Source organism: Pseudoliparis swirei, chromosome 9 (genome assembly GCF_029220125.1).
Source record: "Pseudoliparis swirei isolate HS2019 ecotype Mariana Trench chromosome 9, NWPU_hadal_v1, whole genome shotgun sequence".
Classification (NCBI taxonomy): Eukaryota; Metazoa; Chordata; class Actinopteri; order Perciformes; family Liparidae; genus Pseudoliparis; species Pseudoliparis swirei.
The window spans coordinates 25,315,962-25,331,685 of NC_079396.1; the positions used below are offsets into that span (position 1 = coordinate 25,315,962).

At 42.2% G+C, this 15,724-nt stretch overlaps 2 protein-coding genes across 4 annotated transcripts in view; both read left to right on the forward strand.

Moving 5' to 3' along the window:
• Positions 1-640: 640 nt before the first annotated feature.
• wu:fl23c11 (uncharacterized) lies at positions 641-12,786 on the forward strand. 2 transcript variants are annotated; one of them, XM_056422144.1, is made up of 16 exons: positions 641-909; positions 3,161-3,188; positions 3,274-3,408; positions 4,225-4,344; positions 4,432-4,547; positions 5,314-5,425; positions 5,912-5,953; positions 6,551-6,672; positions 6,775-6,837; positions 6,924-6,981; positions 7,068-7,306; positions 7,754-7,801; positions 8,275-8,326; positions 8,469-8,564; positions 8,657-8,695; positions 9,746-12,786. In XM_056422144.1, exons 1-16 carry the CDS (start codon positions 778-780, stop codon positions 10,513-10,515), a joined length of 2,172 nt encoding a protein of 723 aa, XP_056278119.1. In that variant the 5' UTR covers positions 641-777; the 3' UTR covers positions 10,516-12,786. The 2 variants fall into 2 exon arrangements, with proteins under 2 accessions (XP_056278119.1, XP_056278120.1); XM_056422145.1 differs by lacking the exon at positions 3,161-3,188 and having other exon boundaries at positions 824-909.
• An 830-nt stretch (positions 12,787-13,616) lies between these two features.
• The window catches only part of LOC130198998 (protein disulfide isomerase Creld1), a 5,907-nt gene continuing 3,799 nt past the window's right edge, over positions 13,617-15,724 (forward strand). The window contains exons 1-4 of one of the 2 annotated variants that reach the window (XM_056422149.1): positions 13,617-13,871; positions 14,591-14,711; positions 14,802-14,884; positions 15,572-15,682. In XM_056422149.1, the coding sequence (XP_056278124.1) occupies positions 14,595-14,711; positions 14,802-14,884; positions 15,572-15,682 (311 nt within the window). In that variant the 5' untranslated portion in view covers positions 13,617-13,871; positions 14,591-14,594. Of the gene's footprint in view, positions 13,872-14,454; positions 14,712-14,801; positions 14,885-15,571; positions 15,683-15,724 lie in introns of those variants that run through there. The other variant, XM_056422150.1, reaches the window with a different exon arrangement.

Consider the following 15,724-nt stretch of genomic DNA (forward strand, 5'->3'; position numbering starts at 1 on the left):
AAATGTATTTTGTGCATCGTGGAAAATGTGATTGAATTAAGTAGAACATCCTGGAATGTTCAGCATAATGCATTTGAATACACGATAGGGACCATCTGTGCGCTCTAATACTCATACCGCAGTACGCCAGGAAATAGTACATACTGTAACTTCTAATAACTTTGAATACTTTTTGCATGTATACTTTTTGCAGTGCATAACTTCTAATAACTTGTAATACTTTTTGCAGCATAACTTCTAATAACTTCTAATACTTTTGCATGTAGGCCTACATACTTTTTGCAGCACATAACTTCTAATACTTCAGCATGTACATACTTTGTGCAGTGCATACTGTAACTTCCCTTACAAAGTGTTATACAGCTGCATTCAACCTGGACATGTGTGTGCTGTGCAAAGGAGTGTGGGTCAAATTGTGTCTTTTCCAAAATAAACCTCCGTCTTCCACAAGTCGTTTGGCAACACTAACTTGACGCATTGGATCATCTTCATTGGATCATCTTCATGATCAGGAATCGCGCTGCGACACGCCCAACCACCGAGCTGTCAATCAACGGGAAGCACGTGCGGAGCAAAATGCGCAGCGGCAGCTTTTCCGGTAGTTTGGGTGTTGGACGAGCCGCCATGGCAACCGGTTCCTCCGAGGAAGCCCCGGTCACGCCGCGTGCCGCTGGGTAGATTGAGTCTTTTTATCGGGCTGCTTTATTACTCTCTGAGTTCCCGGATGAGGGGAGTCTCACCGTAGAGATAGAGTCCACGCGCGCTCTCTCCAAGAACATGGCTCTCGCGCTCCTCCGGGCGCCTCGCGCTCCTCTCCCGCTGCTGCCGCTGCTGCGCGTCTGGATGTTCGTGTCCGCGAGCGCGCTGGAGATGATCGACGGTGACGCACCTGAGCTCAGCTGCAGCGAGGTAACGATGTCGGAGCGCGCGTGGGCGCGAGCGGCCTTGGTTTTTGGGGTTGTATCAGCTGTTTTTTGCATCATATAGTTGTGGCGTTTACGCCTGATCATAACAGCCTTCATGTTTCTGAGGATCTGTCTTGTCATCACGATCTCAGCCAATTTGGTCTGCGTCATCAAATAGTGCATAACCCAAGATGAGGTGTTTAAATATCAGAATCTTTAATGTTATACTCTATCAACATGGGATAAAAGTTTAATCCAGCTTCTGCAACACGCAGATAACCCACAGAGTATGTGCTTATCCATTATGTACCTTGAAGATACTTTATAACTACTTATTATAATGTATCTAACAGCAAAACCACCCTAAATCAAATAATACAGAATGTGATAATGCAAGAAAAACACAAATCCAGTTTCAGGGTGTTTATAATTTACTTCTAGATCGAGTTGTACTGTATAAATATGACGTGGGCTCTGCTAAATGATACACCTGTTGTATTGTTGTCTATGAGAAATCTAGTTCAAGAATACATGCAAAATAACAACATTGAGAGAGAGAGAGAGAGAGATTTAATGTCCATTACTTATTTACCTGTCACCTTACTCCACCACTCCATTTCCAAGGAGGTTTGTTGGCGCTTGAATCTCCTCTGAACTTTGTTGCAGAGACTTCAACCAGAGAAAACTTCAATATGTGTATAAAGTGAAGCATCAAATATACTTACAGGCACATATGAAGTATAAAGTATAGCATCAAAAATTAACACAAGTAAAGTCCTTTGACATTCTATTTTTAGCTGCTTCAGTTTCAGAGTGTGTGCGTGTGTGTGTGTGTGTGTGTGTTTCCGTCACACATTAACTCTCACTGGGACACTTAACTATACATGTGGATCAGTTGCAGCGCTGCTTTTCTACCCGAGACGGTCCAGATGTGTGCGTGATGTACGGACGCCTCATGTCGTGTCTACGTGACTCGGGACCCTTCTGTCACTAAAACACTACCGAAACACTAAATATTCACATTTAATCATCAGTAGTTTCCATCGTTTTTATGTGTCACACTTTTAAATGAAAATGTTTCACAGTCCAGTGATGAAGGAACACTACGGTATTACCAGAACCACATAGAGTTCTTCGGCTTGTCCTAAGATGTTGGGTTCTTGGTAGAACATTTTATAAATGTCTCCACCGGGTTCTAGCAAGAACCGATCTTAAAGGGTCGTACCTGGAAACATTTGTGAAAAGTTCCACCCAGAACCCGTCGATGGTGTAATGGTACCACCCAGAAGAGTCTAAGGATGCCAAAAAGAACCCGCCAAGGGGGTTCTACTGAGAAAAATTTAATTTAGAACCCAACCAGAGGGTTCTACCTGGAACCCTAGTATATTCCAAGTGTTTCCTCTAGAACCCAACCAGAATATTCTACCTGGAACCCTATTATATGTCAAGTGTTTCCTCTAGAACCCAACCAGAGGGTTCTACCGGGAACCCTAGTATATTTCAAGGGTTTCACTTCAAACCCAATCAGAGGGTTTAACCGGGAACCCTATTATATTTCAAGGGTTTCACTTCAAACCCAACCAGAGGGTTCTACCGGGAACCCTAGTATATTTCAAGGGTTTCACTTCAAACCCAACCAGAGGGTTCTACCGGGAACCCTATTATATTTCAAGGGTTTCATCTAGAAACCAACCAGAGGGTTTTACCGGGAACCCTAGTACATTCCAAGGGTTTCATCTAGAACCCAACCAGACGGTTCTACCTGGAACCCTATATATTTCAACAGTTTCATCTAGAAACCAACCAGAGGGTTCTACCTGGAATCCTCGATATTCCAAGGGTTTCATCTAGAATCCAACCAGACGGTTCTACCGGGAACCCTATTATATTTCAAGGTTTTCATCGAGAACCCAAACAACCAGATGTTTTGGGGTTCTGTGGGCTGGATTGTGGGCTTTAGGCCTTTAACACCGATGCTTTCAACGATCCCCGATGAACTCTTTCTTCCAGAAAAGGAAGAGGGTTTCTCAATCGGACCTTTTAGACTTCAGGGTTCATTAGAACAAACGGTTCTGGGTAGAACCTCCGCCTATCCGGCCAAAGCGCACAGAACCCTTTTTCTAAGAATGCTACTTTCCCTCGTGTTAACGATCTGAATACCTCTTTCACATTCAAGAGGCGTGTTTCATTTTTGCCGATTTTATTGATTTTCAAATCTCGTTCCAAATCTCAGCCACGACTTTTCTTTCTCTCAGGGTTTGACTGACTGCAGCGTGAGCTCAGGTAAACCCACCTGAGTGCATTTATATAACAGCACGGTGATAAAGCTCCCAGTTGAAGCAGAAAACACTGTGGTGGTTCTCCACAGCCGGACGCTTCGCCGCCGCTCTGGCCGATCCAGACGACACGGTGACCGTGACACGCGTCCGGCTGAAGGCGGTTCTCCGATGTTCAGCCGCCCAGGAATGTGAACCGTACCTGCAAATCATCATCGCCGTCCAGGGTAGGCTGTGACTTTTACCTGGAACCCTATTATATTTCAAGAGTTTCATTTAGAACCCAACCAGAGGGTTCTACCTGGAACCCTATTATATTGCAAGGGTTTCATCTAGAACCCAACCAGAATATTCTACCTGGAACCCTATTATATGTCAAGTGTTTCATCTAGAACCCAACCAGAGGGTTCTACCTGGAACCCTATTATATTTCAAGAGTTTCATCTAGAACCCAACCAGAGGGTTCTATCTGGAACCATATTACAAGGGTTTCATCTAGAACCAAACCAGAGGGTTCTACCTGGAACCCTATTATATGTCAAGTGTTTCATCTAGAACCCAACCAGAGGGTTCTACCTGGAACCCTATTATATTTTAAGGGTTTCATCTAGAACCCAACCAGAATATTCTACCTGGAACCCTATTATATGTCAAGTGTTTCATCTAGAACCCAACCAGAGGGTTCTACCTGGAACCCTATTATATTTCAAGAGTTTCATCTAGAACTAACCAGAGGGTTCTATCTGGAACCCTATTATATGTCAAGTGTTTCATCTAGAACCCAACCAGAGGGTTCTACCTGGAACCCTATTATATGTCAAGTGTTTCATCTAGAACCCAACCAAAGGGTTCTACCTGGAATCCTATTATATTTCAAGAGTTTCATCTAGAACTCAACCAGAGGGTTCTACCTGGAACCCTATTATATTTCAAGAGTTTCATCTAGAACCCACCCAGAGGGTTCTGTGGGCTGGATTGTGGGCTTTAGGCTTTTAGACACACTCGGGTTCTCCACTATTTACTGACTGCGATTATTGTTGCAGACGTGAATAATACAAAGGAGCTGTGGGAGGAGTCTGGTTACCACGGCGACGAAGACGAGTTGTTTGGCGTTGATCCGATGTCGGATGGAAGTGGTCACGTTGGACTTCCTGAGCCAAGAGGTATAGAAGAATCACACACACACACACACACATTGTTTTTTAATGGAGATTACTTTGACTGATACTTTTTCCTCTCCTGTGTTACAGCTCTGGTGAAAGTCTGTATCAGCTCCCCCGGCGCCTTCGACCGCTGCAAGACGATCCAGTTTCAATCGAGCTCCTCCGGTGTCGACCGAGCGTCTTCCCACCGGCCCACGCACGAGGTACAGCCCACCTGTGGTGGTCGTTTCTGTTGTTCATGAATAAACTCATCAAAGTAACAATCCACTCAAGAACTGTGCTTAAAGGTACAGTGCGTAGCCTTCAGGTACATCTATTGGCAAAATAAGGAATGACATATTAAATAAGTTGTCTATATGTGTTTCTTGTCATTTTTATATCTACATACTGAGGGTCTTCTCTTCATGGATCCGGCGGCCATGTTTTACAGTAGTGCAGAATGGACCAACCCAACACTGGTTCTAGAGAGTAGGGCCGTTCACATTGTGGTAGTTCTCTCAGTGGGTTGCGACCTACAACCTCGTCGCTTGATGCCAACAGATCTTCTCAAACTATACCGTACCTTTTTAAAAAAAAAAAAATGTTGAGTCACTTCTCTCGTTTCCACTGCGGAGGCCTACGGCACGAAGATTACACCAGCAATTCGGCTTGTGGCTCTTGGCAAAAAGTCGGTCAGGGCACTTTTCAGATGAGTTGTTTACGGTTCTCTAAACTTCCAAGGTGGCTTTATTTAAATCACCGTTTTTTCCATTTTGTCACAAAAAAGAGCTACAACAATTAATACAGATTTTACATTGGTGTATTGGTTCTTTTACGTCAAGGATCTGAATACTTCGTCTCCCACTCTGTAAATCTATCAAAGTGCTCAACGACTAGTTGTTATCCATGAGTGTGTTTATTGTGAACCGAGTGATTTCAATACTTACAGTTTACAACGTATATTTATTTATTTATTCCCCGCAAATGCAGCTGCTGTTGATACAGAAAACAACGTTCGGCAGTCCCGTCGTGGTCCTCGTCTACGCACCTTCGAACGGAACGGACGTCGTCCGAAACATCACAATCCCGTCGTTGAAAGAAGGTGAGTTCAAATGCTGTAATGGAGCGTGGGGTTTTGTTGCTTTGCTATTTCCCCCACACTGGTTCACAGGAAAGTTGTCGCTCATCCGGTGAGAGCAATGTGCGTTCCTTTGTGAGTGTGTAGATGAAACTTTAGGGGATTGAATTTATGTGTATTGTGTATGCCCGGTTGTTTGCCTATTGCACATAGATTTACCACTTCTACATTTAAATGGAAAAATATAATGAATACACTCCACGAGATTTAAAGAAAGTATTTATTTAACAATTTGATAGACTGTCAATTTATTTAATCACAAGTTGAACGAAACAGATAAGAAACATATGAGTCAGAATGGCCTCGGTGTACACCTTTAAGAGGGGGTGTAACATTGTGGAGGGGGCGTGTCTTGAAGTGGGTCTAGCAGGCTGCAGATTGATACTATTGGTAAATATGTAAATAAAGAAACATGCTGAATCGCTGACTACTATTTTAATTTTCTTACAGTTTGCTCCATGAAGCTTAAGGGGACTGAAAAGAAATGTGATGGTAAGATGTGTTTAAAAAAATAATTGTTTACAGACTAACACGTCGGCGTGCACCGACTCATCGGCCGGACGTCGGTTAGCCGATAGATACAAAAAATAAAAATTTATTAAATGAGTTCCCAATTATACGTTGGTTTATGTAAATATTCCTGATCTAAGAAGCCCATGTGTTGGGAAACACCTTTTACATTTAATTATCTTGAATTTATGTTTCTCAAAACGAATTATTTTTGTTGGGTTATGCAGTGAAACATTCCTCTCATTGAGGATGTATATTTTATGTGATTGATGGTTATTTAAAAGGTTGAGACGTACTGTACATTTGTATTATTTAATGTGTGGTCATATAAAGACAGTGTAAAGAGTTGCTGGATGACTTTAAAACAGCTCAGTAATTATTTTTGAAAGAAAAATGTCTTTGATTTTAAATTCAGGGGAATAAATAATAAAAACAAGGTCACGACCACATCGGCTATCAGCCAAATGGTTATTTGCCAAAAATGTCACAATCGCTGCGTCCCCACTGAGCCAGTAAACAGCTTTAAATACTCGTAGAGCGATACACTTCAGTTATAAATCCTGATGCTTGACGTCTCAGCTCCCAGACTCCGAGCCGTGACGGATCGCCAGAGAAATGTGGTCCTCCTCCAAATGGAAAACACCGATGTCCAGCCCAAGTGCCGAATGGTGTGGAATGAAACTGGAGAGGTTCTTGCGTGGGTCAGTCAGTAAACCGCTTACATCGATTTAATCTGCGAGTAAAAATTCAATATTGTCTGTGTTCGCCGCTGAAACTTTTTACATTTTTCATCCCTTTTGCAGCCCGAAGGCAAGAAGGAAATGGTCCTTCCATCACACTTCATCGCACCGTGCCTGTGCCTTCAGGTAGCCGGCACGTTACCTGTAACCACAAATGCATTTGATTCTATTATTTGGGAATTTGTGTTCAAAGAAAACGTGCATCTCTTCAGGTGTGGTGCGAGGGAAAGGCGCTTCGAAGTGAATTCTGCCCTTTCATAAATCAACAAGGTGAAGGGACGTCGAGGTCAACCGCGGCACGGCGAATGATTTTCACGGCAAAGCAATCCCTATTTACTTTAATTATTTTTTTATAGATGCACTGGAAAGAATGCAGCGCAATGTGACGGTGACGGTGGAGGAGTCCCGGGGGAGGCGGCAGGGCGGCGCGGGGGGCCTGACCTGGAATGTGACCTCCCCCTGCAGCCTGGAGGCCGAGGTCAGGCTGTGCGAGAAGGACCCGGCGGGAGGCCGCTGTGAGGAGGTGAGCGGCTCCAGGCAGACGCTGCACAGCCAATCACACGCCGGCTGGAGCGCCACGCGCAGAGGACGTCAGGTAACAACAACAACAACAACAGCTTTTGCATTCTGTGCAAGCTGACACGCCGTGTTGAACATGTTATGTACTTGTTTACGTAGAATATAGACATACTTTGATTTGCATTTTAATTTGTACTTTTCAGAGCAGACAGTAAATGAGTTCAGCGTTAGATTTAATAACACTGAATTCACCTTTTATCTGGACAAAGACAACTTGTACTTCTCATGATTTGCGTACATTTGATCCAACAAGTACTTTTATTTAATTAACATGTTGAACGCATGACTCGTTGAGTATTTCTACATTGTGGCGTTACGACTTTAAAGTAAAGCATCGAAACACTTGATCCACATCCTGACTGCAACCACCGCTTTGCATTATTATTGTATGTATAATGAGGAATCTTCACTTTATTTTTCCTCATTTTCAATGAATAAAAAAAAATTTAAATGTACTTTTCAGAAAACGGGAGAGTTCAATGTGTCGTCACACCCGCTGCTTTGTGTACAGGTGATCTTTGTCTTGATTTACTTCATATAATCTTATCATCATATCATCTTATACGTACGATCTGGCCCTTTTGGTGTCTTGCTTGTGACCCGGAGAAGATGACCTCTAAAGGTTTTCTCGAGGTCAGAGGACACTTGAGGACAACTCATCTGTCTGTGGCTCTGCACATAACCATAAACATGCACTTCAATTCAGTCCATTTATATAGCCCGATATCACAAATTACAAATTTACCTTAAAGGGCTTTGCACATACGACATCCCTGACCTTTGACCTCACATCGGATCAGAGAAAACTCCAAAGAAATGAGAGCAACATGAGTAGGATCCCTCTCCAGGAAGGACAGAAGCAATAGATGTCATGTGACCAGAAGGAAACATTACAGAGTTACATAAACACATTCAATGCATAATATATGTATTTCACCTTCTGCCTGCACAGTGCTAACCATATCTGTTCCACTCTTTTTAAAGATAAAGCTTCATGGGATGACATCATTTTTAGAGCCCCAGTGTCCATTTGCAAGTAAGGATATTAATCATTGCCCAGACTCAGATTAGGTGTGTTTTTAATGATTAACTATTGTCAGCTAAAACAAGCTCCATTACTTTTCATTAGAATGCAGCAGATAAGTTATGCTGTACTTAATGATTAATACGTTTTCCAGCATCTCGATGGAGATGGAGCCTCCCGATCCTCCTCGGACTAATACTGATGTGTCTGGCCATAGTTGGAACTTATTTTATACAAGGGATCTTAAAAGGTCAGTTTAAAAAAAATTCTGTTGGTCATTAATTATGAATAGCACCTTTTTAGCAAAAATTACATCGTTGTTTACTTCTGTTTTCCTTCAAGGATACATGTGGAGATGGTTGAAAGAAGAAGACGTTAAAGGTATGAGAACGCCTCTATTTCACATTTAAATGGATACATTTGTAGAGATGTATGAAAGTTGTTATGTTTAAATTTCACTTTTACCCTTTTTATCTGAAATTATTATTCATTATAGCTGCTCGTGTGAACAATTCTTCCCTGCAGGCATCCAAAAATCACATTTAGAAACTATTGGACAGAGTTATCGGTTTCAAGATACGAGCGTAAAATATCCATCATTCATCTCCGGCTTGTTTTTTTAGAAACGTCAAACTCTCTGAAAGGTGTTCACCCTCCCTCATTTACACTCCATCTCAAAACACACCTGTTTACACCGGCATTTGGTTAATTTAAATATCCTATCGCCTTTGTTTATTTATTTTATTGCACCATCTTTTACAGTGTATTGTACTTTGCTCTTTAAACTGTTGATATGTTTTGGCCCCTGTTGTTGCCCAATAGTCTTAATTGACTCCTGCACAGCACTTTGTGACACTATGTCTGTGATAAGTCCGATATACACTACCGTTCAAAAGTTTGGGGTCACTTAGAAATGTCTTTATTTTTCAAAGAAAAGCACTCTTTTTTCAATAAAGATAACATGAATCAAAAATACACTCTATACATTGTTAATGTGGTAAATGACTATTCTAGGTGGAAACGTCTGGTTTCTAATGAAATATCTCCAGAGGTGTATAGAGGCCCATTTCCATCAACTATCACTCCAGTGTTCTAATGGTACATTGTGTTTGCTAATCGCCTTAGAAGACTAATGTCTGATTAGAAAACCCTTGTGCAATTATGTTAGCACAGCTGAAAACAGTTATGCTGGTGATATAAGCTATACAACTGGCCTTCCTTTGAGCTTGAAGTTTGAAGAACAAAATTAATACTTCAAATATTAATCATTATTTCTAACCTTGTCAATGTCTTGACTATATTTTCTATTCAATTTTCAATTCATTTGATAAATAAAAGTGAGTTTTCATGGAAGACACGAAATTGTCTGGATGACCCCAAACTTTTGAACGGCAGTGTAAATACACTTTATTGACTGACTTACTCCTCCAGGTGCGGTAGGCGGTGGTCACGTGGTGTTGCTGTACCCGCCCGGTGACGACCCGGCTTTGCCGGAGCTGATGAGTCACCTGGGCTCGTCCCTCCAGGCCCTGGGCTTCGGAGTGTCTCTGGACCTGTGGAGCCAGACCGAGCTCAGCGCGCTGGGCCCCGTGCCGTGGCTCCACTCCAGGCTGAACAGGCTGCAGAGGCAGGGGGGCAAAGTGGTGCTGGTCCTGACCCAGGCCGCCTGGGTAAAGGCTGAAGAATGGGGAGCTCGGAGCTGGCAGAGAAGCTCTCCCTCGGAGGAGGCGGGCAGGAGCTCCGCCCCCTCTTCTCCCTGCTCGGACGTTTTCACCGCGTCCCTGAGCTGTGTCCTGGCGGACTACTTGCAGGGTCGCGCCGGTGAGCGCTTCATGCTGGCGCAGCTCGAGGCCCTCCCGGCCGAGCCTCCCGGCGGTTTGCGGCCCCTGCCGGAGCTTTTCCGCGGCCTCCACGTCTACAGCCTCCCGTCCCAGAGCCTGGCCTTCCTGACCGAGCTGGCCGGGGCTCGGCAAATGGCGACCGCGTCGGCCAGACGGAAGAGGGCGGGGGGCCTCCGGATGGCGTCGCGAGCTCTGGCGCGCCGGCTGTCCGGGTTCGCGGCGGGGACGGCCGTTCTGCAGAGTTGTGTCGGGGCGGGAGTGGCGGATTCGGGGGAGACGGTGCCCTTGAGGCCCCGTCTTGTCACGCCTCCCTCCAGTCCCGACTCCAACCACAAGGTCAGTGACGTGGAATCGGTCTGAGGATGAACACTTGACCCGGAGCAACGGGAAAAAGGGACTTCGAGAGCATTTCTGTGCGAGATGCTCACGTTGCAGATTTTGCATTTGCTGACGAAAAACATCTGGGGTCCGGTGTTTTCACGCGTCGACGGAAAACGGGGAGCTTCAGAGAAAGCTCACGCAAAGTCAAGACTACCTAAAAAAAAGACTTTGAGGGGTTGAGACCAAATCGAGACGAATCTCAATCAAGCAATTTGCTCCCAAGTTATTGTGGTTTGACATATTTACTAATATTTGACATTCTGCATGCACATGTAGCGTGGTGCGTATAGCACTTTACATTTTATTGTAATTTTGCTGTGACTAAAAGGTGACGCTGTTGCAAGTAAGTTACCGCAACAGTAACTTTTTGACTTTAACCCTCCTGTTACCTTTACATTTACTAACATATTTTACCCTCGGGGTCAATTTGACCCCAGCAACTAAAACCTCCAGAAAATTATTAGAATTAATATTGTTTCCCAAGTTTAAATGTGAGGTACTTTATGTTTGTTTGTTGACTACCTAAATAGCCCTTTAAATATATAAAAAAGTTGATATTTCTTATATGTTTGACACAGTGAAAAACAGCCTGGGGTCAAATTGACTCCAAAGAACACCGACGTTAAACATTGAATGGGGTCAAATTGACCCGAAAGGTAACAGGAGGGTTAAATATGTTTGACAGTAGAACATTGACATCAGTGCTTCAGCTCAGTTCATTCACAACGTAGTTAAAATACAGTGTATATAAGTCCTAGTTACATTACATGTCATTTAACTAATACTTATATTCTGTATTTTAACTATGTTGTGTATTCTACGAGTGGAGATATGGGGAATGGGACACCCTGATAAGCTATCTGAAGCTTGCGATTGAGGTCCCAAAACACGAAGCAGATGGTATTAAATATCTATATTTACTATCACCGCAGCCCACTGCTCCTTAATAATTAAGGATGGGTTAAATGCAGAGAACTAATTTCCCCTTGGGGATTAATAAAAGTGTATATTCTATTCTATATTTGGAAAAGTGAGTATTATGCAGTGATATTCACAACCTACAAATCACCCTAAACACCAACTAACCCCAACTACTAAATGACTCCAACACTTATTGCTCCACACTAAACATTCATTAGAAATCTTTGTGAGTAGGTTTTGTTGTATGATATGATATGATATACCTTTATTCGTCCCACAGTGGGGAAATTTCAAAAATATGTATGATATGTTATGTATGTTATGTATATATGATATGTTTATTATATAAATAAGTATGATACTGTCCCTGTGTTTTATAGGACGATACTATACACTAAATATAGCTGCTGTACACTAGTCACTAAATAATATTAGAAGATGTACTGGTGTAGAAGTCACGGACCCTCTGGGTCTTCCTCAGTTAAACACGGTTATCTGTCAGTACTTCCCCTGTTAGCACCGTTAGTGCCGTTAGCCGCAGGCTAGGCGTCGCCATGTTGAGAACCATCGAGAGGCAATCGAAATGCTCCTAATCTCTTTGTCTTGCACATTTTAACATCATTAACAGTTTGATGGTTGTCTAGTTATTGATAAGAAGGATTCTCCATTACAATCGAGGACCAGTAGAAGGTATGACGCCGCCTGAATATATGTCTCTGCCCCCCCCAGCGAATGAACGCTCGGCTCATATCTTTAGCTTGAGTAAAGTTTTACGAATATTAATCTTTCGCAGATCAGAAATTCATGATACGTGTTTTCAAGTTTCCTGCTCATCACTTACTATTTTTGAGTAAATTCTGATTTGGGCATTGTTTAAAATGTAAAGAATTAATGTAACCAGTGAAATGGAAGAAGAACAATAATGCATATAAGAAATAAAAAGCCCACGATGAACCATTCAAATCAAATCCTTACAATGAGGTCATGTGACCTAACTGCAGTAGCAGTGAACAGTCCATTTCCCCATTTTATATTAAATTAAATATAATACAGTCAGTTACTGTAAATGCATTGTACCATGATGCAGGTACTGTAAATATGTTTTGTTGTAAGATTTTGGGGGGAATTGTGTGTAAAACTGTAAAGATTATAGTGAACACTAACTGTGTAAAGCCCTGACATGAAGGTTATTTAAAAACTAAAATAAGCTATTTCCTTTCTTTTTATACATTAGTATATATATTCGACTGCTTTGTCCAGGCACGTCTATTTTTATATTGTGTCGTACTGTTTACAGTGGGATTGAATAAAGAATCTGCCTGGACCGGATTGTCTGGTTGCTCTTTTCTGATGACAAAACAGTGCCGATTACGACTCATTGCCAACATGAGATGTGTGTGTGTTTTTGTTTTTTTAATCCCGAACCACACAATGCACCCGTGGGAGCTTTCTCACAAAGAAACCTCGTCCCTTCATGGGTATTTCGACAAGTAAAAAGGAATTTGAACACATTTTTTCAATTAATAAATGCAATTTTAAATGAGATATTCCTTTATTAGTCCCACAGTGGGGACATTTCAGGATCACAGTAGTGCATGCACATAAGAGCATTAATAAAAAATACAAATAAAACACAAAAACACAATAACAATACTAATTACTCATATTAAAATATTAAATAAACAGAGGAAACAAAATATACACACAAGGCAGTGACCAAAGTGCTGAGTGTGCCAAGATCTCTAAAGATATCTCCAAATAATAATAATAATAATAACTTTGTTTATATAGCACCTTTAAAAACAAAGTGCTCTACAAAGAGTCAAGGCAAAACAAATAGAATAGTAAGATACAAATATAAATAAATAAAAAACAGACAAATTAAATTAGGTGAACCAAAGATCTGCATAAAAGGACATCACTTAAAAGCTGTTCTATAAAAATGGGTTTTAATAAGTGATTAAAAAGAAGTTACTCATTCTGCGAGTTGTTAAAATCTAGTTTTTAATCCTTCTTCTTTAGCTTACCATGAAATACATCACATAATACTATGTGGGTTTTTACAAGAGCTTTAACGAGAGCATCCGACGACACGGAATATGAAGCGCGCTGATTGGTTGATAAATTAAATCCCAGCTGGGGTTGGGCGGGGCCACATCCTGTGTGTTTGGCTTCAGCTGCACGGGAAGAAACGGGAGAACCGACTGGAAGCTGCTCGTCCGTGAAGCCCTGCAGCCGGCACCTCACGTTCAGCCGGCTTACTCACCGCCCCCCAACAAAGAAATGGCCCGCTCGAAGCAGTAAAATGTGGAAAGCTCTACCTGCGTTGTTGTGAACCCGCAGGGAATCGGACACAATCATCCTCCTCTTCGTCATCAGCGGTGCGTCGCAGGACGCCGTGGCTTTGCAACAAGGTAACCCCGGAGCGGCTATCGCGGACATCAAAGAGCGACTACCGCCGCCGTGCACATATAATTATATTTATATATATATAGAAATATATTTATATAATATATTTATATATATATGTATTAATATATATTTTTAATTGTATTTATTGTTTTAAATGTAAGTCGTATTTAACGCCCGACTTCCGGTGTCTCGCGGACGTTATCGTAGACGCACCGGAAACGTCAGCTGGCGATGACGGACCCGTAGCCCGCTGCTAGTCGGCTGGTCGCGTGGTGCTGAGGTTTTATTTAAGGCTTTTATTCATAAAAACAGCAGTCACTCTGCCTCAGGATTCAATTCAATCCATGAAATTATATTTTAATCTGAGTGATGATATTAATATGTTTGATGTCACAGAAGTGGGTGAAGGAAACATCAGGTTAATCCAGTTAAATATACTGAAATACAAGATAATTTATCCCCACTGTCCCAATAAATACTTTATTAATATACAAAGCAGAACATTATTCTTAACTACAGTGCATATATTGCGTGGTATATGATTTGCTTTGTGTTGTGCAGATGTTCTTGTTGGTTGTTGTCCACTGCGTAGCCTCCAGGTGATGTCAGGGTCCCTGGAGACTCGTGAGGAGTAACGCACAAGAGTATATTTGTACTTGTATAAACCCTGATTTATTTTTAATTTTTTAATTTGCCGTCCATCACTGGTTTTGGTGTGTAGGACCATGTGGTGGGCCTGGCCGTTCCTGCCCGCTCTGGTGCTTCTCTCCGAGCTCTCGGTGGTGAGAGTCCAGACCGCGCCGTGCCAGACCTGCCGAAAACTCACCGAGAGTTTCATTAAGGTAACGCGGTAAAGCAAATGTTCACGCTTGTCTTCTTTCTTCACCCCGGTATGACGGGAGTCTTGAAATGTTCCCTGTGGGTTTTTTTAGGGCTTGGAGAGGACGGCCACCAAGAACTTCGGGGGCGGAAACACCGCCTGGGAAGAAGAAAAGCTGGCGAAGTATGCAAGCAGGTAGGAGAACGTTTAAATTGGAGTTACGCCTCCACTTTATTGACTCACTTCATCAATGAAGACCGTGGAGTCGATCAATATTTGACTTGGTATCAATCAGGAGGGGGGGAGGGATTTTATATATATATATATTTATGTGTGTGTGTAATATATATATACACATAAATATATATATGTGTGTGTGTGTGTATATATATGTGTGTGTGTAATATATATATGTGTGTGTGTGTAATATATATATACACATAAATATATATACATATATATATGTGTGTGTATATATATTATATACATGCACAGTTGTGTGTTGCTGTGTAACTTGTCACCTTATGCAAGGCCCGTCCATCACAATTTAGTCACAGCTGACATAGCTAGCTTAATAACGTAATAATTAATGGACCGCAGAAGCCTGATATCAAAGCATGAAAAAAATAAATCAAAAAGCTGCTTTCAACGTGTCTCAAATGTCGGTATATCGCAGACTGCTTGGTGTCATAATTGCTCAAAAGAAGAGTAACCTTGCATATCTTTTTGTAACTTGTATTCTTTGTCTTCTCTGCACATGATAGTGATGCAACGTGTGAATGATCATCAATCTTGAATCCTCTCGGGTTGACAAAAGCTCCTCTTTCTGTTGGGATGAGTCGAGATGAGAGCCGTGGTTGTACTCGTGTCTCTTTGTTGCAGCGAGACCCGGCTCCTGGAGATAGTGGAAGGCGCTTGTGAGAAAGCGGACTTTGAATGCAACCAGCTGCTGGAGGAGATAGAGGACCAGGTGGAGACCTGGTGGTTCCACAGGTAAATGAGATGTGCATTATGTTGTCGTGGGATGTAATGCCA

Coding starts and splice junctions, on each gene's coding strand:
- wu:fl23c11 (XM_056422144.1), top strand. CDS start 778: ATGGCTCTCGCGCTCCTCCGGGCGCCTCGCGCTCCTCTCCCGCTGCTG. Junction 4,345..4,431: donor TGGACTTCCTGAGCCAAGAG/GTATAGAAGAAT, acceptor CCTGTGTTACAG/CTCTGGTGAAAGTCTGTATC. Junction 6,838..6,923: donor CACCGTGCCTGTGCCTTCAG/GTAGCCGGCACG, acceptor GCATCTCTTCAG/GTGTGGTGCGAGGGAAAGGC.